The 27,896-nt window shown below is 28.4% G+C and overlaps 1 protein-coding gene and 2 pseudogenes across 1 annotated transcript; all 3 read right to left on the bottom strand.

Moving 5' to 3' along the window:
• Positions 1-7,862: 7,862 nt before the first annotated feature.
• LOC126655730 (disease resistance protein RPM1-like) lies at positions 7,863-9,815 on the bottom strand (annotated as a pseudogene).
• A 448-nt stretch (positions 9,816-10,263) lies between these two features.
• Positions 10,264-13,936, bottom strand: LOC126655731 (AP-1 complex subunit mu-2). Its single transcript, XM_050350010.2, has 11 exons — positions 13,766-13,936; positions 13,528-13,674; positions 13,366-13,428; positions 13,090-13,266; positions 12,874-12,977; positions 11,996-12,103; positions 11,756-11,852; positions 11,578-11,675; positions 11,324-11,465; positions 11,075-11,197; positions 10,264-10,676 (listed from the first exon to the last, which is right to left on the bottom strand). Exons 1-11 carry the CDS (start codon positions 13,892-13,894, stop codon positions 10,578-10,580), a joined length of 1,287 nt encoding a protein of 428 aa, XP_050205967.1. The 5' UTR covers positions 13,895-13,936; the 3' UTR covers positions 10,264-10,577.
• A 796-nt stretch (positions 13,937-14,732) lies between these two features.
• Positions 14,733-18,183, bottom strand: LOC126657462 (lysM domain receptor-like kinase 3; annotated as a pseudogene).
• Between the last annotated feature and the right edge of the window lie 9,713 nt (positions 18,184-27,896).

Here is a 27,896-nt window from a genome sequence, read left to right as displayed (position 1 = left end):
TTTTCAATCATACCCTGACGTTGCAAATTTGTCAATTTTACCCTATTTTGCATTTTTGTGTTTCAATTGTACCCTGAAAAATTAAATTAACGTCTTTTGCGTTTGGAAATTTGTTTAAAACATTCTACATGTCTCGCATATATTAATTGTATATTTTTAAAATTTATTTAAATTTAGTTAAATTAATTAAGAATTTAAATTAGTGTTAATTTGATTATGCTTTTTAGTTAGTTTTTAAAAATAAAGGACTTATTTGTATTTTTTTGAATAAAAAAGAATTTAATTTCATGTTTAGACTTAATTAATTGAATGATTTCATCATTTAAGTAAAAAAATTAACAAAAATTTAAATATTGGGGTACAATTGAAAACAGAAAATTCAAAAGTGGGTAAAATTGACAAATTTTCAACGTCGGGGTAGAATTGAAAAAAAGTTTAAAGGTGAGGGGTTTTTGAGTGATTAGGCCTTTAAAAAAATCATATAACTCTTTTTATTTATTCCTAAACCATTTAGACTTTTCAAATTTGTAAAGTGGTGCAAATAACTCCCCTCGTTAAACATTAGTCATAAACTACCCTAATAGCATCTCCAATGATACTCATATATTTGATAAAATAGAGAACATTTCAAATATAAAAAGTGTGACTTTTAATTTTATTTTAATAGTCCTTTTAATATATAGTTTACAATTTTATTTTATTTGAAATACTAGTGTACCTTTACGTGTTTCACACGTGGCTCGTAGTGTAACTCGTCAAATATTAGATAGTAATTAAAAATAGTAGTTTTTTAATTAGTAATTATATTTTATAAAATAAAAAGAATATTAATGTACATGTACATGTTTTCCGCGAGTGCTTTATTTTACAGTATATATTTTATGGCTTAACCGGTTATATATCTTTTACTTTTGAATGGTGATTGCAAAAAATCTTCCAATCTACATAGTTTATTGTTACAATTTCTTTCCGTTTTGCTCAGTTCAAAATTTATATTAAGGTTTTTGCCTTATAATATGGAATCCCATAAAATTTGTTTCTTCAAACTCACATACTGAATTAATTGTAGTAAACAACATAGCATAGACTAATACTATAGCAGTGGGAGATATGATAAACAATTCTATAAAATAGGTGAGCAGTTTAATTCTATTAAAAGTATTTTAAATTAGCTAATATTTTGATAAAATAGTTATTGTTTAAAAGTAGTTTAAATTTGCTAATATTTATATAATAATTATTGTTTAATAATAATTTAAATTGTATTAAGGATATTAGCACAAATGTGTGTGTCCCCCTGTACTTTTATATATAGTATAGATTAAATAAAAATTATATATTAATTTTTTTATTTCAATTTTTTTGCTTTATTATTTTTTTAATGTTGAAAGGAGATGATGTTTTCTTTTTAAGAAATAAAGTAATTAAAAATATACTAAAATTTTAAATTTAGTTGACAAGATATGATATAGAAAGTGAATTTGATGAGTTAAATATTTTATAGATTATTGAACTATCAATTTATTTTAAAAAAATATTAATGAATTTTAATTTATTTCAAAAATATTAATGACCTTTCAATTTATTTAAAAAAAGATACCGAACTTTCATTTATTTAAAAAAATACTAAACTTTCAATTTAGTTCAAAAAGAATACCGAACTTTCATTTATTTATAAAAGGTTATCAATTATGAATGAAAAGTTTTTTTAATTAAATTGAGGTTTTATACATGTATAATTTATGTGGGAAATAATTACTTAAAAAATAATCTCGTATGATTGGAAAAATTAACTTTTGGTAATTTTTTAAAAATAAAAAAATGTTTGGTATCTCTTTTGTAATAAATTGATAGTTTGATAACCTTTTCAAAATAAATTAAAATTATGTATCCTTTTTAAAATAAATTGAAAGTTCGATAAGCTTTTTAAAATAAACCAAAATTCGGTAACCTTTTTGAAATAAATTGATAATTTGATAACCTGCAAAGTATATAACCCGAATTTGGCTCTCGGCATACCGTGAGACAAATTCATGATTCTCTACTCTTATGGGTGTAAATGAACTGCGCTGCTCACGAGCAGCCCCGTGTTCAACTCAATAAGAGTTTGGCTCATGTTCGTTTGTATTCTAAAAGAACCAAGTTCGAGCTTGATTATATGTTTGTTAATCTAAACGAGCCGAGCATGAACAAAGGGGTGTTCGGCTCTCGATTAGTTGTTCATGAACAGACTAGTGAACGAGCTTGAATAAGAGATCGTGAACAAGTTCGAATAAGAGTTCGTGAACAAACTCGTTTAAAACTTTAAACTTGATTAGATGTTCGCGAACTAACTCGTATTTAAATTAATTTATATAGATATTTTTTATAATTTTAAATTACACAATTTAATAAATGCTACGTAGTTTTGATATAAGAAAATTTATATTGTGTTCGTTTGTTTACACATAAATAAAAGGGCTTGCGAACAATCTCGATTTGCATTTATCGAGCTTGTTCGCGAGCTCGTTTAGTTCTTATCGAGTCATTTTGCGAGCTTGTTCGTGATTCGCGAACTTGTTTGTTTAGAAACATGTGAAATTCGCACTCCATTAAAAAGTAATTGCCATTACTTTATATTATTAGAATTATGATAGTTGTCACTCATTTTTTTTTGAATTGAGTTGTCACTCATTTGAAAGTAGAATTGTCCACTATTATATTGGTGTACGTACATAAAAAAATTATATCAGTAATTATAAAATGAAAAATAAAATTATTTTAGTAAATAAATACAGTTTGAATATAAATGCAAATGATAATGTCCTTTTCATATGGGGATGTTTACATATTTTGTAGAGTAAGAGGCCTATTTTGTATATGAGAAACAAACATAAACATGATCCTGTGCCTGCTGCTGGGTTAGCAAGCCCATGCGTACATCACAAGCTCTGCGAGAGCGGGCCTCTCCAACCCAAGCGTTAGATGCAGTCTAAGAGGCCCATGAACTGGGTTGAGATAATTTTAAAAAGGGTTATCTACATATATACTTGTTTTACTCCACTGCTTTTCATATACACGCTTCAATTGAAAATTTATCATATTTACGCTTTTTTAGTTTTCATCTTTGTAACTGTACGCCTATGACTATATTACATATGAACATGGTTAGTCTATCTATTACTGGAAGCCTCCAATTTTAGTCCAAGTACCACCATACTATAATATATAAATTAATGAATTATTTTATAAAAACAATGACGCTGTTTGTATGATACGAATAACAGTTAGTTATTTTTGTTATTTTAAAATAAATTTTATTTTGTATAAATTATATATTAAAATTCTTAAATAATAATTAAAAAGTAAAAATACCTTTTAAGTTATATTAATTCAACTAAAACATCATTATGCTAAAGTCGTGTATTTAATTCCTTTTCCAAGTGCTCTTCCTTCACGATTATTAAAAAAAATCAATTTCATTAATATTTTTGTATGTATATTATTAATTTCCTTTTAAATATTTATAATATTTTAGTATAATTTTAAAAAATTGCACATTTCAAAATTTAATTTAATTTTTTTAATTTTAATAGAATTTAGAATAAATTTAAAAACTTTTAATTATTTTAAAAATATAATATTAAATTTTATGAATCTCAACTACTTTTTTTTAAAATAATTGGAGAGTGAGGGCGTTTGTGAAAAATATTGAACCCGTGATTTCGACAGAAAGTTGTCCAACGTTTATATTACTTGAGTTATACCCCGCTGATATGAATCATTACGACTAGAGAATGTTAATGAAGCATTACATGCTCAATGAAGATGAACAAATATTATTGTCATTACACCAATATAACATTGTAAACTTAGACATTGATTATATTAAAATTAAAAGAAATAAAATAATATCATTGTAGATTTGTATTTATTTTGCATCTAGATTAATTTCGTATAATGTATATAACATGTTCGGTAAAATACTTAAATAGACGATTTAAACTTAATTTATTGCTCTGAATTTATATTTGACTTTTTGGTTAAATATCTTTTAAATTTTAACTTTTTGAATAGAAAAAATAAAAACATTCAGAAACTCGAGATTACACATTTTAATTAGAAAATAATATTCTTATGATATCTTGTATTACAATATCTTGAAAAATATTTTTTATTGAATATTTGTTGATTATTGGTTGATTTTAATTGCTCATTAATTCTCTTTGATTAGTTTTTGATAGCTCGTTATAGTTGTTCTTTGGTTGATTATTGGTAGTTAAATGGTTAATAATTGGTGGCTCATTGGTAGCTTGTTCGTTGCTCTTTATTTGATCTTCATGGTTGTTGCATTTTATTTTTATTTTTATTAATTTTTAATTAGTGAGTTAGCTTTTACAATATTTGAATACAAATACAATTTTCTAATAAATATTATTTTCATTTATTAAAAAAATTGAGTTTATCTTCTAATTTTATTTTCTGTTATAACATATGATATTGGTATATTTTTTATTTGAATAATATAAAAAAATCAAAGAACTTTTAAAAAATTAAAATTTTTTGGATGAAAACAACTTTATGCAGCATATGTAGAATATATGAATATAATAATAAGAACATGTAGAAATGACGCTTATTTTTTTTTATAATACTCCAATGATATTAAAATTATATGTTGAATAGTTTTTTATAACGTCATTGCAAATTCATACAATGATATGATATTATTATTTAACTATTATAATAACTAAAAATATTATATACTTTATTGACTTTTAGTTTCTAAGTAGCTCGTTATAGCATTCTAGTTGTTCATTAGTTGCTTTTCAGCAGCTCATTAGTTAAAATCAAGTATCGTGCAATCAAAACTGAAATGCAATCAAATTTAATGTAAATATTTATTTATTTTTTCCTAAAATTTCATCATATAAATTGTTTCTTTTGAACTATAGAATAAATTATAATTTTTATTTATATAATTTATATGGCACAAAAAAACTTTATAAAATAACATAGATAAAAATTTAAAAAATAAAAAAACTAACTAAAGAGAATAAAATGTCTTAAATGGCCAATGTTTATATATAAATGATAAATTATAAAATATTTATAATAAAAAATAATAGTAAATTTTTTAAATAAAAATTAATAATTGTTATCATTAAAAAATTTTGTCTATATATTTAATAATAAAAAAAGTAAATCAATTAAATTTAAATTTAAAAATTTAAATTTTCATACCTCCTGTCATTTCTTTTCTCTTTGTTGTTATTACTTTAATTCTTACTATTATGTAATGATAATAAATAATAATAATAGTAAAAAAAAATTGAATTAGAAATAATTGTACAAGTCATTATAATTGGTAATTTAGAAAGTAGTGGGATCAAGTGAAATAGGACCCACACATTAGCATTTAAGTAGATTTGAAGACCATCCATGCATATATGTCAAAAATCTTAAAATCTGATGGTTTAAAGAATTCTCTCGGTTATCTATACTATATATAAAAGCACGGATGGAGGGGGGGACAGACACATTTACCTAATAACCCTTTCTAATTAATTATAATGTGTTTTTTAAGAAACCAATGACTTTAACTTAATTAAAAACACTAAATATTAGTTTAGATTTAATAATGGTATTTTATTTAAATAGAAATACCAAATACATCGAAATTTTCTTTCTGAATATGAGCAATCTATATTTGACTAAGGTGGTATGCTTATTCATTAAGGAAACAACGATTTTCACTTAAATAGAAACACTAAATAACATATAATATATAATAGTATATTAATTTATTTAACAACTGTAACCTATATGGAAACAGTAAATCACATATAACATGAATTCATGTAAATTATTTTTTAAGTGAATCCCGACACCAGTAATTATTATTGGAGTAGAGTCCTAATTAGAACACTATTGTTTAATATGATAATTAATATGGATTTAATTTTATAAATTTAACTTTTTTTTCAACTAAAATATTTGGTCTAATTAAACAAATTACTATTTAATATTATAACTTATCAATTTTTGGACTCTTAAAAATAAGAATCCAAATCCGATTAGGAATATTATTAAGAGAATAGAAGTTAAATCTAAATTAAAACTCTTAATATGGATTTAATTTTATGAATTTAACTTTTTTTTCAACTAAAATATTTGGTCTAATTAAACAAATTACTATTTAATATTATAACTTATCAATTTTTGGACTCTTAAAAATAAGAATCCAAATCCGATTAGGAATATTATTAAGAGAATAGAAGTTAAATCTAAATTAAAACTCTTAATAGAATTAGGTTAATTTTATATTATATATAAAATGCTTCAACTACATATTTCATTAACTATTCTGTATAATTGTTATTCTTTTTCATCTATTGCATCGATAATATAATGTCGTCGTCTTCCGTTGACACTACGGCGTCGTCTTCAGTTGATACTCCGTCGTCTTTTCCAATTAACAGGGAGAGTAAATATTTGTATCTTTTTTTATTTATAATTTTTTTAATTTATAATAAAAGTGATGGATTATATATATAACATTTTTTGACTAGATAAAACAAATAAGGATTAACCAACTTTCTCAAATTTGCTAACTAATTCATTATTAACGTCAATCTAATTTACTACTGTATAGGCTTTTGATAATCTTGGTAGATGATTTTTATAATGGAAAATGCTTTATAACCCAACACTTTTTACCAACTTCTTTAACCCACCTTACGTGGCAAAATTTCATTCGTCTAATCCCCACCCAAAAGTGTATATCTCAAAAAAAAAAAATTTAATCAATCTACTATTTGATTGCCACGTTAGGCGGTATAAAAAGGTGGGTTAAAAATGTTGGATTATATAGCATTACTCTTTTGTAATAGACGTATATAAAGGAATTATGGTAAGACTTAAGCGTACTTTCAAGGAACCCATTTTCAGTTTAACAATTTAGCAAAATCCTTTTTAATTACTTACAACTATTTAATTAGTAAAAATTAAAATTTCAAAAATTAAACACATCATTCTATTATTTGAAACACTAATTAAAAGTGTTACGCACCATGCCAGGTGCGCGACGCGGGTCGGATCCAGATTAGTCAGGGTGAAGCCCTGAAAACCGGATGGGCTTACCAAAAAATAAATAAATAAATAAATAAACTATATATAAATAAATATTATTGATAGCAATTAATTTTAAAAATTAAAAAATTAAAGTATTGTATTTATTTATAACAAAAAAATTAACTAATTTAACATTGATTACAAATAAAATAAATTAATATAATTATAACAAATTTAATGAATAATTAAATTGACGAGTTACGTTACGAGCCACGTGCGTAGCACGTAATGTAAAACTAGTTAATTTAAAAGAGCGTAAAAGTGAAAACAAAAAATTAAAAAAGAGCACGCTTGGAAGTCCAACTTTTGGACAAGTACATCTGCAAACTTTATGAAAAATGACGTACATCACGTCATTTCCTCTTTTAAAAAAGAGAAACTTACACCATTTACCAAAATAAATAAAAATAATTAAAATAGACATTAATGTGCAATATTGTTAAACGAAGTAACAAATAGTATTAGTCAAAAATTCTCACTACATGTAAAAGACCTTGCTGCAAATTATTTCCACCCAGAAGTGTATTTGCAGTTTTAGCAACAAAGAATTGTTCGTCCACTTCGACAAGAAACTGATCATCGTTTAGTTTAGAAACATTCATTTCAGTTTAGTCTCATTACGATCTTCCCCTCGAAACATTTTCAGGTCAATCAACTCTTACAATGAACACTTTGATTATCAGTTTTACGACTAGAGACAATCAGATCAACCAAATCTGAATAAAATGTTTGTATATTACTTTGATATCTAAAAGTAAATAATATGATCACTTCTTATTAGATCAACCAACTCTTACAGAACTAAGAATACAAGAAAGGTGTAAGAACCAAATGCATATTACATTGCCTAATGACAACTTTATTTTACAATTTTGTATGATTTAGGTCATATATGAGAGATTCAAATCCTAAGCAATACTTCTTTTGGATTTCCCACGTAAGTAGAGTTAAATTTATTTCGATAACCTGCACAAAGCGTGGAGATGTTCTTGATCTTGTAACTGTCTTCATGAAGTAATCTCCAGGCAAGGTCTTCATGCATAGGAGACAAATCCAGTTTTTCAAGTGTAGAAATGTTTTGTAAGCCTTCAGGAAGAAATCTAAAGTTTAAACAATTTCGAATACTGAGAGACTTTAATTTAGGAAATGCTCCATTCTCAATCTCCGTCCATTCCACCAGAAAGTCGGAGGCAATTGTAAGAGTTTCCAACTCCGGAAACCCTCCTGATTCGCAGAATTCTTTTCTAATTTGGTTTCCTTTGTAGGCTTCCCAAAGAGCGAGATGTTTTAACTTGGGAAGAACCTGAAGGACTGAAGTTGATATCTCTTGGAGATACGAATAGCTTAAGGTTAAGCAAATGAGGTTTGTCATGGTGGAAAGCCAAGTTGGCAGTTCAATTAGGCCACCATGTAAATAAAGCTCTTGAAGAAGTGGTGGAGGTGAAAATTCTTCAAATTCAGGTAAAAGCGAAAATGTTTCATCGTCAAAAAAGGTTTCCTCTGCTTCTAGCGACAAGGAGGTGAGGTTTTCCATCTTCATGATGGCTGCATATAGCTCTTTGGAATGATCATCACTGACTCGCTTAACACCAAGCTCTCGTAGTTGGGGCAAGCTGCTCAATTCACTAGCGATACCATCTCCAGCATACACACCAGTGCAAGTTCGGAGATTCGTCAGCATTCCTATCCCTTTCGGCACTTTCATTTCGCAATCGTTGTGACATTGGGACATAAGAAGGTGCCTCAGCCGTTGAATATTAAGTACTTCAACAGGCAGTTGGTACAGTTTTCCGCACATTCGTATATCCAAAGTTTGAAGTTTCTGAAGGTTACCTAAACTGCTCGGAAGCTCATTTAAAATCCGAGTTTTCCAAGCCTAAATATCTGAGATGAACTAAGTCTCCTACTTCATTGGGTAAATAATCTACCTTACCGTCCAAATCCAAAACCAACAGAAATAGAAACCCACAAATAGTTTCCATTGAGGCACGAGAAAGGCCTTTTTCCAATCCCAATCCCATGCGTTCCGCGGTCACAAGAAACAAAGATCGGATTAAGAGGCCTTTCAAGCTAGGATTGATGCCTTTACCATCATCAATGATCACCATGCGCAAAGGTAAATTTGCAGTATTATTAGCAACAAAATCATGTTTCTTTAATATAATAAGAGACAACTTGCGATGCAAGCTAGATACTTGTAATCTAACATCAAATCCATCATGTTCTTGTCGGAGCATACTTTTGGAAATTAGTTCAGTGATAAAGTTTTCTGCAAGATCTTCCATAACATATTCTGAATTTTCCTGTACTAGGCCTTCGGCCAGCAAAAGACGAACTAGTTTCTTCTTCTCCATAGAGTATCTGATGCAGATGCAACAGTACTCGAAGCATTTCTTGAGAAGATCAGGGAGTTTTTCATAATCTTCTTTGAGATTTGCTGCAAAATTTGAGCTCTGACTTAGTTCATCCGCAGTCATGGTGGAGCTGGAAATGGATGATCCGCTTCCGCCATCATCGACATGAGGTGAAGCTTTGTTTCTCTGTAGGTCTGCCGCAAAGGAGTCTGTATCATCAGATTCACAAGTGAAATTAAAGAGAGGCATTATTTGTTTTAGACTAGTAGTTTGTTGTTGCAAAACTGAAAACAGAAGTTTTGGCAATTTATTATAAAAAGGAAAAAATGGATTAAAGAATTAATTTCTGAATGTTGATTATTTATAGAATGAAATGAGTAATTTACCTTTATGAGTCGTTCAAAAGTCAAAACTGGAAGATAGCTATGAACCCACTGCCAAGTTGTTTCTGATGGTGGTGGGGGATTTAAATGTGGAAGATATTTCTTCACTTGTAAACCTTTATCAGCCATTGGATCATGAAAAAGAAACTACTGCACTTTCGCTTGTGAAAATAATAATATTAAAAGCTTAATAATGTTATGAGTGGATACAATTTAAGATCGTTCAATTCGAGTAATTCTTTCTTCAATTTTATGATTATACAGAGAAGAAAGGAACAAAATGGAAAGAAAATTTCTGAATCTGTGCAGTGAGCGATGACAATGGGGAAGGATTCCCCATTCGCCATGAGAATCCCCACCCGATGAGGCAAAATATCTCAGCCAGAAACAGGGCACGAAAGCAAGACTCCTCATTATTGTTCATGCTTTCAATTTGATTTCAAATGAAATTGAGAACAAAAGAAAAAAACTAAATCAAATACAAGCTCCAATTCTCTCTGAATTACAAGGAATGATGTATATCTTTTGCACAAGTGGTTGACAAATTTTTGCTAGCCCAGTATTACCAAAACCCATAAAATACTACAACAATGATGCACAAACGAAAAGCAAAAAAGATCGCTGAGGTTAGTTCCCTCTTTGTTTATCCATTCAATTTTCTTTCTCCGTGATTTCACATCAGTTAAATTTACCAGATCGATCCACAATGCTCGAGTGAGGATCGGTTTCAAATAAGCCGAAGCTCATACTCCCCGCCCATGGTTATATATCTCACCCATGGAAGAGACTGGTAACCGCTTTTCTCAATGATCTTCAAGTACCGGACCTACAAATATAACCAATCTTAATTATCTGAACTACATAAATCAAAATTTAATCTACTCTTCAGTTTTAGCCTTTCCAATAATGCAATTATGTGTAGGCAGTGAAACACATTCTGTGATGAGGAGCAAGTTATCATTCAACATTGAATCACAATAATGTTTAATCATTGTTAATTCTTCTACAGTTCCATTCAACACAATTAAAACTGGGACCAAAGTGTAGCTAGCATTTAACCTACATTATAATCTCAAAGTAAGAAAGAACAAACACAACGTCGTAACTCAACAAAACGCGGTAACACAATTGATATTCTTTTAGTGGGTGTGAGGGTAAAGAGATTCCAACATTCAGCACAAGGTTTTAAAAATCATACCAAGCAAGTGATATATGTAGCTATACCTGTATTCCAGACACAGTAAAGTATGGTATTTCAAATTTCACACGTATTGGAGCTTTTCTTTCGGGAGTTGCTTCTTCAGCAGTTATACTTGGAAGATTGAACTCTGCCCTTAGCATATACTCCTAAACGATATAAAGTTACAAATGATATCAAAACCATGAAAAATCATTACTGCAAGAATGAACAATTAGGAAAAAAACTGCTACGTAATGTCAAAACTTTAATTGATCATATTAATAAGGTTATACCTTTCCACCAGGAAAAGATTTTATTTTCCACATTAAAGCGTCATTTTCAGGAGCATATGATGCAGATCCCATTGATGTACGAACGTTAGGATTGGAAGCATCAGTTGGCACAGGCAACTCGATCTCAACATTTGTTGCAGTGCTACATGATTGAAGTTTTATAAAGATAAGAAAACCTAAGCATCAGCACCTAGAGCTCTAAATAGAATTAATGAAAGACAAGGTCAATACATCAATTGAAATTTTTTGTTTACCTGCGCTCTTTAAACTGACTCCTAGCTTTTACCATGAACTCAACACGACTTCTTGAGTGCCTTTCAACTTGAGCTTCCACCCAAATCAGAGGCTTAACCTAAAAGAAGGTGCAATAGAACTCATCGGTACAAAATGTAACAAAAAGAGCAGAAAAGATGTCATGAACTGCAAATGAACCTGAGTGCTCAGTCTATATGTCATCAAATCAAAAGCTCCATCAGGTGGTACAAAGGATATTGTCCGATCATTTTCAAATCGAGCCAAACGCACACATCTAAATCAAAACAATAGAATTTTATGTGATTCCTCAGATTAAAAATTTAAATGAGAGAACTTGGTTCAAGTAAACCACTATTTGTACTGATAAATTTCCAGCAACACAAGAATTCAAGTAGACCTGAGAATTAGGCCACATACTGGTGAAATTTGATGTCTTCCAAATCAATGGCCTTTCCCTTTGTTGCACGGCCTTGGGCCTCCAATAATACTCTATCATTTAGGCCAAGCTTGCACTCAGGCATGCCACTACAACAAAAATTAACAAAAACTTAAAATTTAACCAATAGCCTCTACAGCACAAAGAAAATTTGTAACTGAAAATTACATCATACACATATGTGAGAGAGAGACATATCACACTGTTAAAGTGCATTTCCGACAATAAAAATTTAATTAAATACTGGAAACTCAATATTTGAAATCAACAGGTTAGATTAGATGATTCATGTAATATTGATCAAAAAAAATACAATACAACTATATGTAGAGATCCCTCTTCAACTTCTGTAAAAAGTACCACGTGGCAGTTTAATACAACAGAAAGGCTTTTATCTTTTACAGAATTAAATGATGTAAACAACAAGAAGGAATGTAGTTGTTAGTCATTATATATATACTTCACCATTAATCGGGAAGAGTCTTCTGATAATTCAAGCTGGTTTAAACTTTAAAATAACTTTTATGTCTGTTAGTGAAAAGGTTTTTCAAGTATGTGGAAACCATTTACTAACAGATAATCCAAGAGAAATCTACATAAGAAACACACAGTAAAAGAAGCATTACTAATTAAGTAACTGAATACTATGATCATAGAAAGCATTAGAAACAAGCCAAATAGCATACATGAAACATGCACTGGAGTAAGAATGTATATTATCACAAGACAAACGTGCAAGCCCTTTAGGTAGGATAAAAACATACATTTGACTGTTAAAGGATAAATGCTCCATGAAAATCTACCAACTATATCATAGTTTCAAAATAAAATTAGCTCTAAATTTCAGTGAACACCTAACCTCAAATACGTTCTCATCTTGAGCGCCCCAACAACATCTGATCTTATTACTTGACCATTACTGTTGACCAGTATATTAACACTTTCAACGACATCCAAGAAAACCTAATACAAACAAGAACACACGTTTTAGGAGCCATCAAATATTCTACACATGAAAAGGCAGCTCACTAAATTAATAAAGTTAAAATGAAAGAAAGAAGAAAAGAAGAACTACCTCATTCTTCTTGTAATTTATGCCTTCACTCCGCCATGAGACAGCATTAGTAACAGCCATAGGAGGCCTCTGTGTAGTTTCCATCCGATACGCATCAGTCTTAATAAATTCACTGAGAATTCTTGCTTCCGTATACTGAGGGTATCCAAAGTCCATCATTTCATCAAGTAACTCATACTACAAAAGTCAACAAGAAAAAAAAACAACAATCATCATCTCAACCTCTTAAATAATCAAAATAAGTAAAAACGAATTCCAAATTACGAAAATACATACCACTACAACGAAGTTATCTCTAAGCGATTCCTCCTCTAATTCTTCAAAATAATGCTTAAAAACCTAATAATAATTAATAAATAACAAAATCACAATTAAAAACACATAATCCAACAATTATAAGCACATTAGCTATAATTAACACTGTAATTAAGCACTTACATCAACTACGCGATGAAGAAACGATATCAAACCAGCAGCATTACAATTCTGTCTCGACGCGATCATAAGATAAACATTACTATGCTGTACAAACATGTAACTAACTCCATTATCACACACAACCGGATCTTGAGACTGCGGATCTCCCTACAAAACTCACCAAAACGAACAATTAGAACGTCGTTTTAGCTACATAAACCACAATTACAAAGTTAAGCATCAAATTGAAAATGAAAACCTCTTTTTCGATGAGCTTGGTGAAGAAGCGCTCCGCCTGAACGGAGGAGACGTCGCCGCGATAATCCCGCCATACTAAAACGCGGCCTTTGATGTCTAATAGGAACAGAGCTGAGGCTGCTCCTGCCATTTCAGTTGATCAATTAGTTTGTCTGTGAAATTGGTTTTGTATCAGTCAGATCTGGTTAGTTATTCTTGAGTTCATTAATCTTAGCTAAACGACGTAGTTTGGAAATTTTGCAAATAGAATTTATTTTATATTAAAATTTTTGAAATAACATTTACATTGCAAGTTTTTTAAAATTTTACTAGCCGTTTAATGTTTGTAATAATATTTTATATAAATTATATCCTAAATTTTTTATATGAAATTTACTAATAATCTAAACAAGTTTATAGTTTTAATCTCTAACAAAATAATGTTTTAAGCTCATCTTGAAAGAATAGCTCAATATGTATTCTGAAATATTCAAAAATATTTTTGAAAAAATAAAGTTATAATTTTAATTCATTCTTCATTAACTCATCATTAATATTAAAAAAATTAACAATATTTCACAATGTACAAAATTTATTAAGTAAAATTAATTTAAAAAATACATGAGAATTTGTATTAATTTTCTGTTCTAAAATAATTGGTGCATTTTATTTTCACTTAAATTTTAAAAATACATTTAATATTATGCCGATTAATTTAGTTTTATCTACTTTTGGTACTCTTATTTATTTTAGAAAAACAAATAATTATAAGTAATTTTTTTGTATTAGTACTTTTAAGTTGAATATTAATAAAAGATAGAACAGGAAATTCAAATTTATTTTTTGAGATTATAAAAATGAATAATTATCTTAGTATATTTAAAAATAAGAAAAAATATTATCTATATTGACCACTCTTATAAAACTATTGCAACAAAAAAATAGCAAACACAAAATTTGCACTATTTGTACATGAAATAGGGTAGTTTAGATGACTGAATAAAATGATATTGTAACTATACTAAATATGTAAATGTAAATAATTTTATCTTCCACTATGGATCCCACTAAAAACTGGGCTATTTCCTCCTAGTGATGCTTCCCATTCTACTGAGGATGTGGTGATTTTAGAAATTGATGGAACAACATCTCTCATTTCTGGCCTGTTTATTGGATCTTCATTCAAACACCATTCTGCTATTTCTGCCATCTGCACAATTTTATAATTCAGAATCCAACTAGAGTCTACTACTCGGGTAATTGATTTTGAAGATATTTTAATTTCATTTCAACGGGAAGTTTCCGGCAAAAACACACACGTGGCATGCCAGTTTTACTTATTTGTATTTGAAAATTTATCATATTTGTATAATTTACGGGTGAATGAAATGATGTAGGCGTGATAAATTTTAAGGTAAAATTAAGCAAAAACTGATTACCACGTGGTGAAAAGAAATAAAAATTAATGTCACATATATACTTTCGGCTAGAAAACTTATACAAATTTGGATAAGACAAAAATACATGATGATCCAGAATAAAATTAAAATCTTGATTTTGTGCTAGAGACTCTAATACTATATCAAAACGAACCTTAAAAATATCATCCATAGGAAAACTGCCTCGAAGACTTCTATCTACAGCATTTTCCAAGGCTGTCTCCGGATCATCATCTTCAAATATTTTGTAAATCTAGTAAAAAATAAAAAGAAGATTTAGTTAGGCAATCATGATATGATCAAAATGAAATAAGGCATTATCCCGGATTTTGTTAATCGTACAAGACTATGTAGCACGAAAACGGAAACCATCAAATAAAAAATTTGAAACAGAAAAGAACTACAAGATACAGAATTCTTTTATTTGAGAAACTGGAAAAATTTCTGTGCAATAGTTGTAACTGTCATTTAAATGAAGAAGTGGTAGACTCACAACTGTAATTAATGATCTCATCTTCGTAGGCTCCCAGTTGTCGCGAACGAGTGCACGCTGTCCTGTGATCAGCTCCGCCAGGACAACTCCGAATGCGAACACATCAGTTTTTGTGGTCACCTGAAGCTCCTTCACAGATCTTCGGGAAAAACAAAGTTAGTCTTTTATTTTTGTGTTAAAATCAAGAATAGCAGACTGATAACTAATGTAAAACATTACTCTGGAGGAAGATAGCCTGGTGTTCCGACCAATCTTGTAGCAATTAAATCCTCATCGCTTGTTCGTTCAACAAGCTTTGCCAATCCAAAATCTGCAACTTTTGCTCGTAATCCTTCGTCGAGCAGAATGTTACAACTCTTGATATCGCGGTGAACGTAACGTTTCTTCGTATGGTCATGAATGTATTCAATTCCCTTTGCAGCATCCAATGCTATCTGCGCTCTTGCTGTCCAAGACAGGGGTTGATATCCTGTGATCAGAGGCGAAGTCAGAAATATTTTATAAAATAGCAAAAAAATTATATCTAGCTTACTAGTATTTTATAATATTATTAGCTTGTGATTGAATACCTTTAAGCAATGGATCGTGAAGATGCTCGCTGAGTGATCCATTTCGAATGTATTCATAAACCAAGTAAAGATGATCGTCTCCGCTGGCATACCCCAGTAATTCCACCTACGACATCATTTATTTTCACGGTCATTAAAATTTCATTTTAAACGAAATCAATTTTATTATTGCTTCATGACATGGAAAAATCCGGTTGCTACATAGACGCAATTTAATCTGAAATCATTGATCCGTTCATAATTTTGATGTTTAGTGACTAAATTAAAATTCGTTGACCAAATAAAATAATATGAAAATTTAGTGACTCCCAAAATGTAATACCTCACTATTCTTGAATATTGCTTACCACATTTATATGATGAATCTTACATAAGACTTTAAGCTCAGCAAAAAACTCTTTGGATTTGTTAGATTTCATCTTCTTTATTGCAACTTCCTGAACATTGACAGACAAGAAATGTTTATCGCACTATAACACAGTTTTAAATATTTTTTCATTTCGGTAATGAAACGAAAAAAGAATATTGGTTAAATTTAATTTAAAATCCGGTTACAATTAAAAAAAATACCTGCCCCCCTAGTTCACCAAAGTAAACACATCCATATCCACCAGCTCCAATTTTCCGAGATTCATCGCAGTTATTAGTAGCTTCTTCGATCTCTTCCAAGCTGTAAATAACTGGTTTCTCTGATTCAAAAGCTGTTCCATCTGCAGAATGTAAAATTAATTAATATCAGAGCTTGTTTAAATTTGAATTTTGTGACACTATTATATAATTTGTCTAACCTTCCATAAAATCCAAATTAAGAATCTGTAGAGAATGTTGTCTGATTGTAGTGCTCATGCTTTTGGAAATTGTTTTTGGTTCTTCTTTAATTTTCGGTTGCGATAATTTTCTCCTTAGAAAAGTTATTATCAACGTGATCATTAGAAGTAATGTCACAGCTGATAATATGCTTATGATTATTGTCCATTTGCGTCTCGTTCCTGATTCTGCATAGAAAATGAGGCAAATATGATTGTTAGATTACATTTTCATTTCCAGTTAGGTCTATCCTCTGCATACAATTATTTATTAATATTAATTTCATTAGTATTAATAAATTTTTAGGTTAACCAATATTCTTTAAATACCATAAACATAAAGAACAGCAAACTTGTTTTCCATTCTAACCTGTCTTAGGAGGTGCAATACCATTGATCTCTTTAGGCACAAACAAAACCCAATCAGGAAATATAGAATTGGCATCATTTTTCAGAAAACTGTTCATATTCAATATACCAGTTGTAGTAGATGATAATCTGGTAGCAATATTAGATATAGTATCGTGTAGCTGAACAGTAAAAGTCACCACAATTTGCGACTCACTTTCTACACAACCGCACAAAAGATGCACAGCCACTTTATTTCCTGTAACAAATGTAATATTTTCATTTCCAATTTCCCAAGCTTGACCGCTATAAACCCGATCCGAAACGCTAAGAAACGTATCGTTTTCTTTGACTGTGTAGATTGTATCGTAGAAGTAAGCTTTGGTTCCATTGACAGTAGCACATGAACATGGAACTGTTACTAGGTAGTCTTGTTTGTCTGCGTTTTGGATCGGAGCGATTTGGGTGACGTTTACAGAGTAAAAAGAAGCGATTTGCTCGATTAGTAGACCTTTGTTGATATGATATAACGATGCATTGCATTTGTTGAGATGTTCGGAGCAGGTAAAAGGGTGCAAGTTCGGGTCATTGAAGGCTAAAATTTGAACTAGTAAGGTTAATAACAATAGAAATGAAGAGATTATGAAACTGTGTAGGAGATTATGATTAGAAGACATATTTTCTTGTTTCAGGACATGGGATCAAGAGGCAATAATTCTTTTTCAGGAGAGGGAAAAAAATAAGGAGAAGAAAGATTGGAATTAGCCATTAATGATAGTTTTCTCTCTTTGTTATTACATGTTTGTCATATTATATCTTTGGCAAAATGATTTTTTATATTCATAATTTTGACTATTTTATTGAATATATATCTAAAATATATTTGTACATCTTAATCCGCTAGTTTTGTGAAATGGAATAAGTGTATCCAAACCCTAAATTATACCTATTTTCAAAATTTATTATTATTAGGCTTAATCACCAAAAAATGCCAAACCTATCCGTTTTGTGTCAATTATAGCCAAACCTTTAAAAATCACCAAATTTAGCCAAACCTTATATGTTCTGTTTCTTTTTTAGCCATTTTTGAATCGAACCGGTTTTTTTGACACCGTGTCATCCACGTCACCGCCAACTAAGCAATTGGCTGGTATGACACCTGAAATATTTAAATAAGGTTTGGCTATAATTGACACAAAAAATATAGGTTTGGTATTTTTTGGGTGAATAAACCTAATTTTAAATTCAAGCCAATTTTTAAATTTAATAATTAAGAAATTGATTATATCATTTATGAAATTTATATATATTTAAAAATAATTAATATTTCCTATTTAATACTAATTAAAATTAATTTTAATTTTTTACTAAACCTAATTAAATCTAATAAATTTATATTATAATATATTTTAATGAATATGTAATTAAAAAAATGAATTAACGTATTACGTAGGAATTAATATTGAATTAAATTTGGTGAAAGGATTTAATGTTTATAATGATTTTGAACTTGATTTAGTATTTTTAATGTTGTTGAGATCTTGTTATGACTGGGTTTAGGTAATAAATAAAATAGTTATGTATAAATTAAGGTAAGTTTTTTGGCTATGCCGAGTAAAATAACATATGAGTTTATGCTTATAAACATCATGATATATATTGATTACACCGCAATGAGCTTCACTTTATAAAGAAAAAAAAAGAGAAAATAATTAAACTCGTCCTTTAAATAAACAGTCTATTCAGTAATTATTTGTATGAATTATGTGTGTATAGTTGACTTATGAACACTGTCGTATGTTTGTTGTGTATATTACTCTCAGATTGTTCGTCGGAAGACGAACAATTGGGTCTCAAACGGCGGCGGTGTCAAAGAACCGACCCCTGAAATTTAAAAAAAAAAATTAAGATGAATATAACATTTTTTGTTTTTATTAGAATTTAAATTAATTATATATCCCTCAAATATGTAAAAAAATTATTATAATTATTTAAATTTAGTAAAAATAAATTAATTTTAATTAGCGTTAAATAAAAATATTATTTTTTAAATATATATGAATTTTATTATAATATAATTAATCATTTAATTATTTAATTTTAAAATTTGTTTTATTCATCAAGAAATACCAAACCTATGCATTTTGTGTCAGTTATAGCCAAACCTTATTTAAATATTTCAGCTGACATGCCAGCCAATTGCTTAGTTGGCTGTGACGTGGACGCCACGGTGTCAGAAAAACCGGTTCGATTCAAAAATGGCTAAAAAAGAAACAGAACATATAAGGTTTGGCTAAATCTGGTGATTTTTAAAGGTTTGGCTATAATTGACACAAAACGTATAGGTTTGGCATTTTTTGGTGATTAAGCCTTATTATTATTATTATTATAACTATTTGATTTCATGAATGATTATTTTACTCATTGATTTTAATTTCATTTTAGTAAGGGTTACCTTAGTTAAACTGAAAAATATTTACCCGAAAATATGTTTAAATTGAGGGTTAGATATTTTTGTCCCAATTTGCAAAATTGACATACCACCATTATGCCTAAATTATTTTTTTAGAGATGTACTTAACAAAATGGTCAAATTGTGGATGTAAAAAAAGCATATTGCCTATGTCTTTTGTCTAGATCGACCTTCTCATAATTAGGTTAGGATTTAGGGGGGTGTATTCCATTTCAAATCGAAGAACCGAGCTAAATTATTAAAACTGAATCAGTCAGTTCATTTTGTACTAAAACTAAACTGAATTTTTTTACTTGTAAAACTAAAAGGAACTGAAAAATTAGTCTTTTACAAAATTGAAACAAAGCGAACTAAATCTGTCAGCTCGGTTCAATTTGGTTCGGTTTATGCACAGTCGTACAAGGTACTATTAGCTTTTCCAATATAGATTTCTAAACTCCAATCAAGAATATGTTTGTAAATAATATGGTGTACATGGTTGTGATTTACAAAGCTTCTTTCTTGGAATATATTTAGAAGATATGGATTTTACGATGCTTACAGCTTTTAAATGGACGTATTAACTTTGTCTGAACATTAATAATGGGCAGATCTTAAATGGAGTAATATTCTAAAATTAAGTCGAAGAATGCCTTAACAGACACTTGTAGCCGTGTAAGTTACTGTCTCAAGCCTTTTGGCATCCATGCAACATGGAAGTCACGTAACAGACAGAATTATTATTATAGTTTTTGTTATTTTTTAGCATTTTTTTCATTAATATCTATTAGTATAAACTTATTTTTATATTGATAGATTGAACAGTAAGGTTGTTGTTTTATCCGTCTGCAGATCCCTATTAACTAATGAGAGCATTTTTGTACAGTTAATTGCAGTTTCAGTATCTAACTCCTCCATCACAAACTTTTTTTAATAACTTAATTTTTTTATGTAATTTTGTAATTTCTTTTAAATCCCATCTTAAAAATAATTGGTATCAATTATGAAATAGAGAGGCTCAATTAATATATAAACTCATGTCCGTTCACACACCAATGAGTTATAACTAAAAGAGTATAAACATCGGGTAGCAAACTGTTAGATCGTGGTTTAAATTCTTCCAAAAGCGCTCCTCCCTTCTCAATTATTAAAAGAACATCCTCTACACACGTAGCGTGATCGAGCAGAGCAACTCTTCTTGTTTTCAATCTTTTAAACACTCAATTTCCAACCTTTCGCAAGAACAAGGTCTATATATAGTTACAAGTTTCATATTAGAAAAAGACTTAATTACTTAAAAAAGCTCCATCTTGCATTTTTTTTCGTTTATACCCTGACCTTTTAAAAACAACATTTGTACTCAATTTTGAGTTTTTATGTTTCATCTCTACCTAAAAGTATTAAATTGTACTCTTTTAATTTGAAAAACAGTTTAAAACAATCCTTCATTTTTAACTTATATACTAATTAGATATTAATGTTACTAATAGTACAAAAATAACATCTTCTTCAAAAAATTAAAAATAATAATAATTTTTTTTAATTTTTTTTAAAATATTTCCAATTTTTTTTTAATTTTTTTAAAATATTTACTACAAAAAAATTAAAAATAATAATTATTTTTTTTTCATTTTTTTAATTTTATAAAATTAAAAAAATTAATTAATTATTTGGATGTATTTGATTATTTTTTAAGTTTAAGGATTTATTAGTATTTTTAAAAATAGAAAAAAGTATGTTTTAAACTCTTTTCCAAATGAAAAGAGTACAATTTAATGCTTTTAGGTAGGGATGAAACATAAAAACTCAAAATTAGGTATAAATGGTGTTTTTATAAGGTCACGGTATAAATAAAGAAAAAATGCAAGGTGGAGTTTTTTTTTAAGGAATTAAGCCTTAGAAAAACTATATAGTCGAGGAAAATTCATAACAGTCGAACCATTATTCATCTAATTATCATGCCAAAAGCATTTGAAGTTATGATCTAGTATTATTTTATTAATCAACAAATTTATTAAGGTTTCCCAACTTTGGTGGGTATAATGGTATTAGAGATATGTTTGCTTTCCAATTATGGAGAATGTTTTTGATCTTTATGGTGAATTTTTTTTATCATTCATCAATTGAAATTTGTCAGCAATTTATGTTTGGGATCGTGAAAAAATTGCAACAGATATTTATTTTTCATGAAGATCCGTGTTTATCTATATCTTTTGAAGTTTTTTTATTCTTACATATAAAAAAATATTAATTCAAAATTACATAAAATTTCGTTGGGTTGAATGAATGCATACAAATATAAAAGTAAAAATATATGAACAAAGGATTAATTCACCCTCTCAACTTGGCACCAATTATTAAATGAGTCATTTTCGACGATTTTGGTACAATTCAACCCGCAACTTAACAAAACCGGATCATTTCAATCCGTAACTTAGTAAAACCGATCAATTTCACCCTCCTAACACAAAAAGGAGAATGAATTTTCTAATTAAAAAAATTAATCCTAATTAATCTTAATTTACACTAATTAAAATGTTAAATCAAACACTAATCTAAAAAATTTAACTCTTTTGATCTTCTTCTTCCCTTCCACCTTTCGCCGCCTCTGCCGCCACTGTCCACCCTTCCACCACCGTCTGATCTGCTCCGGAGAAGTTATAAGGAGGAGCAGATCTGAATTCTAGAAGCATCAGTAGTTTTATAGTCTTATTTTTATGAAAGAGAATAGATAAGCGTATGTGTTTCACCTTTGTTATAATACTAGTTTCGTATTACGTGCTACGCACGTGGCTCGTAACGTAACCCGTAGATGTACATATTAGTAAATTTATTATAATTATATCAATTTTTTTATTTATAATTAATATTAAATTAGTTAATTTTTTTTGTAAAAATAAATATAATATATTCGGTTATTATTATTTTTTTCCATACTGAATTTATTCTTTTTTTAATTTTATAATAACCATAATTAAATAATTAATTTTATTTTATTAATATTATCTTTAAAAATAATAAGATAGAAATTTAAATAATAATATATTGAACAAATACAGTATTTTAGTTTTGTAGTTCAATCAAATTAAAAGATAGGTATTCCTACTAATTTGGAGACAATTTAGTTATTTTTTACATACTAAAAATTAAATTAGAAATAATTTAGCTACCTAATCTAATTAGGACGTTAATTACAATAATGATTAATTAAATAACTAATTAGTTAATGACTATAAAACCTTTATTTAGTAATAAACTGAAAATGATTATTCAGTAAATTTGCATGTCCCCTCCTATCCGTGCTTTTATATATAGTATAGATATGTGGTTTGTGTATGTTAAAGTTATATGTTCAATGAGTGGTGAACTATTACGTGTATAAACGTGATGGATGATATGTGTAAAGGATAAACTTGCTATGGGTTTAAGGGCTAACACTCTCATTTCTAAGCGTTCATTGCCCACCAGAAATTGGATCGTGACAATTCTGTCTCAGTATAATTTTAATTTTTTTCATATAAAGTGTTGTCTTCTTTATCAATTTTAAAATCCACCAAAGATCAAACAATAATCAAGTAAAAATTAATGTATCGATATAGTGTCTCAATACAAATTAACAAAATCAATCAAATATCAACTGAAAATCAACATAGGATTAACATGCATACAACACTATAATATTATAAATATTTATAAATCAACCACCATCAATAAGAAATCAATAAGTCGCACTGTAAAATTAAAAAAAAAATACAACAAAACAATAAAAATACGAAAACAACACAATATAAGTCCATAACTTCACAATCATCAAAATAGAAAAACATAAGATGCACAAATTTGTTAATATAATATGAAAAGACTGTATAATATATTAGATTTTTTAAACACCCTAATAGTGAAAAAAATAAAAGAATGAAACAACAAAAAATAAAGATGAATGGCGACAACAACAGGTAATGATAATGACGACAATACTGAGGGACGGAAATAATGATATACGAGGCATATATCAGCTCTGAAAGAAAAGCTGAAGAAGAACGACAATAGATATGGCGACAACAACGACTAATAATGACGATAAACGACCATGATCATAAATTTGTAAAGTTTTGAAGATAAAAAAAAAGCAAATTAGTAGTAGACGAAAGAGAACTTATTTATGAAAATAACCTTCAGATGTTAGTCAGCCGTGTAAATTTTTTTGATATGACAATAAAAATTAAGCTAATATGATATTTTTTCGTCTTTTTAGTACTCTATTGAAAATCAGTTAAAGTATTTGATAATTTTTTAAAGAAATTAAAACAAAAGAATTAAATATTAAGTGATTTGAAAAATTCAGACGCTCCAAATATAATTTTATTACTTTGTTTTTAGAAAAATATTTTGTGTAAAATAAATGTCAAACAGTTTTTGAGAATGGTTTGCAAAAGTGATGTCAAGGATTTGTCGCAGAATTTTCACCACATATAGCTCTTCTCGCAGACGTCTTGTTTATACAAGCGCTACATTCTTTAATTTGGAGCTTGTTCGAACTCATTTTCAGTTATCACTATATCTATAATATAAAGTTGAACCTTAATTGTTGGATTCCTCTTATATCCTTGCAAATTCTATGAATTTCAATAAATAACAACTTATGTTATGTGTCCTTAATAGCAAGTCTAAGAGTTTTTATGGTGTCTTTTTGTTATGTTCCATTTATACCCTTATCTATCCTTTATGTCTAATACTAATTATGCTGTCCTTGGTGAAAAAAATATGTTGGTCCCACATATTGATTATCTTTTTATTCATTTTATACCCTTTTTAATTCAATATACCAAATACAAATCATATTACCTTGATGGAAAAAAAAATCATCACATAAACCAACAAAAATAGGAAACCGACAAAATATATTTCTCTAAAAAAAGACATTTTACCCTAATTTTCTCTCTTTTTACCCCATTCCACCACCTCTAAACATTTTTGTTGACACATGATGTCTATAATTTTTATGCAGTGCATATATAATTTGATGATTTTTATCCTAAGTAATATGAGGTTTATTTTAATTCATGATTCAAATTTGGATAATGAAAATAAAATATAGAATAGTAATTGTAATTAATTGTTTAAAATTAGCATTAAAAAATGGAGAAAGTATAGTTAACAACAGGTGATGTTGATTATTTTTTTCGTTAAAAGCAGTTTTTTGTGGACTACTATTCGCCGCCCCAAATTACTATCCACCGTCCAACTTTTGACTGAAATGCCCCTAACATAATCTCAATTCAAAAACAAAAAAAACAAAAATCCTCTCAACTCAATAATCTCTCAAACTCAACCTAAAATTTCCGACGATAACTGGAGCCGATTTATATCGAAATCGACGAGAGATAAAAAACGGGGACCTCCGGTAATTAATTTTATTTCGTTTTTAATTGTTTTAATAAAAAAATTTATTTTTTAAGGGACATCGCCCGACGATGGCGATAGCCCTGTGCACCATCGCTTGGCGATGGCGATGGTGCAGAGGGACAATCGTCCCCGAGGGACGATTGTCCCAGTGGTGATGGCCCTTAAAAAAAATAAAAAAAAAATTCTTTTTTATTAAAACAATTGAAAACGAAACAAAATTAATTACCGGAGGTCCCCGTTTTTTATCTCTCGTCGATTCCGACATAAATCGGCTCCGGCTATCGTTGGAATTTAGGTTGAGTTTGAGAGATTTTTGAGTTGAGAGGATTTTTTTTTTTAATTGAAATTATGTTAGGGGCATTTCAGTCAAAAGTTGGGCGGTGTATAGTAATTTGGAGCGGCGAATAGTAAACCCCTTTTTTTTTGAAGAAAATAAACTGGAAAATTATAGTTAGAGAAAAAAATTAAAAAAAATATTTATTTTATTATGATTGTTATTGCTGTTAAATTTATGTCTCTACTTATGCAACTTTAATACTAATGATGCTTAATTACTATATTAAAATATATATTTTTAATTTCAAATTTCTTTAACCGTTATTTTTCCGATGAAAAATGGCTCAGTCCGAAGCGAAGCGAGGGTTTTTTTCTAGTATGATACTAAAACTTGAAGTTTACAATTTTTCAAAAAGTTTACATATTATTCTTAAAAAGAAAACAAATTATATATTCAAAGATTGTTGCTTTATGAATGTCGAAAATGGAATATGATTGTATCATTACATTTATATAAATTACACGTATTTAAATAATTATATGTATTTCATAATACATCAAAATCTCTTGCTCTTATTTAGTATTTTGAACAAAGGGCCAATACGCCTCCTAAACTTGTGACACGATGTCATCTAATCCAATTTATATTTTTTTGACCAACTAATCTCAAAACTCTTCATTTTTGGATCAAATAACCTCATAATTGTATTTTTAAAAATGCGTAAAATACAAATCGGAGATGAGCAATGCAAAAAAGTAATTAGATATTTTCCTAAATGTTGCGATATAATTATCTTAAATCTGTTTTTTTAAATAAAAATATAAATTATGAGGTTATTTGACCCAAAAATGAAGAGTTTTTGGGTTAGTTGGTCAAAAAAGTATAAATTGAATTAGATGACCCCGCGTCACAAGTTTAGAGGGCGCGTTGCCTTTTGTTTTTAGTATTTTTATTAAGATTCCGCAATATCTATTAAAATATCAACATTTTCCTTAAAAATGAAAAAATAAGCTTAAAATAATCTATATTTTTAGATAAATACAATGGCGGACTAAGAAGCACGGAAACTTCGATAAAGTTGCGTTTCCCGTTTCGGAAACGTTTCGGAAACCGGAAACTCTTGGACACCCGTACGAAACGTTTCGGGCCGTTTCTGTAAATAATAAAAATTAAAATTTATAAAAAATTTAAAATTATTACCCACAAATAAAAAAATCTAACTAGTTACCCATAAATTTTACATTCGCATTGCCCACAATACAACAAATATACTTATTTGTGTTGAATTGTATTATATTTTTTATATATTTATAAAATTTTAAATATTTAGTACATTAAATTGAATTATTTTGTTAATTATCATAAATATTTAAATAATATTTTTATAAATATATCCCTAAATTTTTGTTATTTACACGTTTCCCTCACGTTTCGTGTCCTTCATTTTGAAAAAATTTCGTTTCCCCGTGTCCGTTTCGTATCGTTTCCGTTTCCCGTTTCCGTTTCCGTGCTACTTAGGTGGCGGATGCACCTTGATAAGGGTGGGGTCCATGGACCCCCATCCTTTTTGGAAGGAAAAAAATTACCTACATATGTATATATATTTAATAAATTCATTAATTTACACTATATCTATTAGTTGTAATCAAAATTACTTCAAAATTACTTAGGGAGTAATTTTAAATATTTTTTTTGCTAAATTAGATATTATAAAATAATAAAATCATCAATTAAACCATTCATAATTCGTCTATTAAACTATTAAATACATTTTTTTTTACAAAATTATCCTTCTTTTATAAATAAAAGAGATATGAATTTATCATAAATAAGGGTGATTTTGTCATAACAAAAAGATTTACTTTGTCCTTATCAAATCTTGCTCTGGAAATAGCACCACCCTAAAATAAATAAATAATCAATATTTTTTTAAAACTTTAAATTATTGTATGTGTCAAATTTGAAATGTAAAATCCTCATTGAAAAGAAATGTACAATGTAAATTATTAAATTTGAATTAAAATTCTAAGGAAAAGTATACAATTTATATAAAAAAAATCTTATTTTGTATTTAGATATGAAATATAAATATAAAAACTACACTAATTTCTATGTATTATTTGCTAAATACTATTAAATCTCAAAAGTGTATATTTATTTAATCATTTAATTTCAATAGTTAATTATGAAAAGATATTATAAAAATATAATAATTTATCAGTTTCTTAATTATTTGATTCGGAACACAAACAAACTTATATATGTGATGTAATTGATAACGTTATACATTAGAAAGTATAAATTGAATAGTGTGAATAGGTGTAAGTATTAAATATTTTCATAAAATAAAAATACCTCGAAAA

Source organism: Mercurialis annua, linkage group LG7 (genome assembly GCF_937616625.2).
Source record: "Mercurialis annua linkage group LG7, ddMerAnnu1.2, whole genome shotgun sequence".
NCBI lineage: Eukaryota > Viridiplantae > Streptophyta > Magnoliopsida > Malpighiales > Euphorbiaceae > Mercurialis > Mercurialis annua.
This window is presented reverse-complemented; position numbering and strand designations above follow the sequence as displayed.

Coding starts and splice junctions, on each gene's coding strand:
- LOC126655731 (XM_050350010.2), bottom strand. CDS start 13,894: ATGGCAGGAGCAGCCTCAGCTCTGTTCCTATTAGACATCAAAGGCCGC. Junction 11,853..11,995: donor GAAGACATCAAATTTCACCA/GTATGTGGCCTA, acceptor GTTTTGATTTAG/ATGTGTGCGTTTGGCTCGAT. Junction 10,677..11,074: donor TTACTGTGTCTGGAATACAG/GTATAGCTACAT, acceptor TTATATTTGTAG/GTCCGGTACTTGAAGATCAT.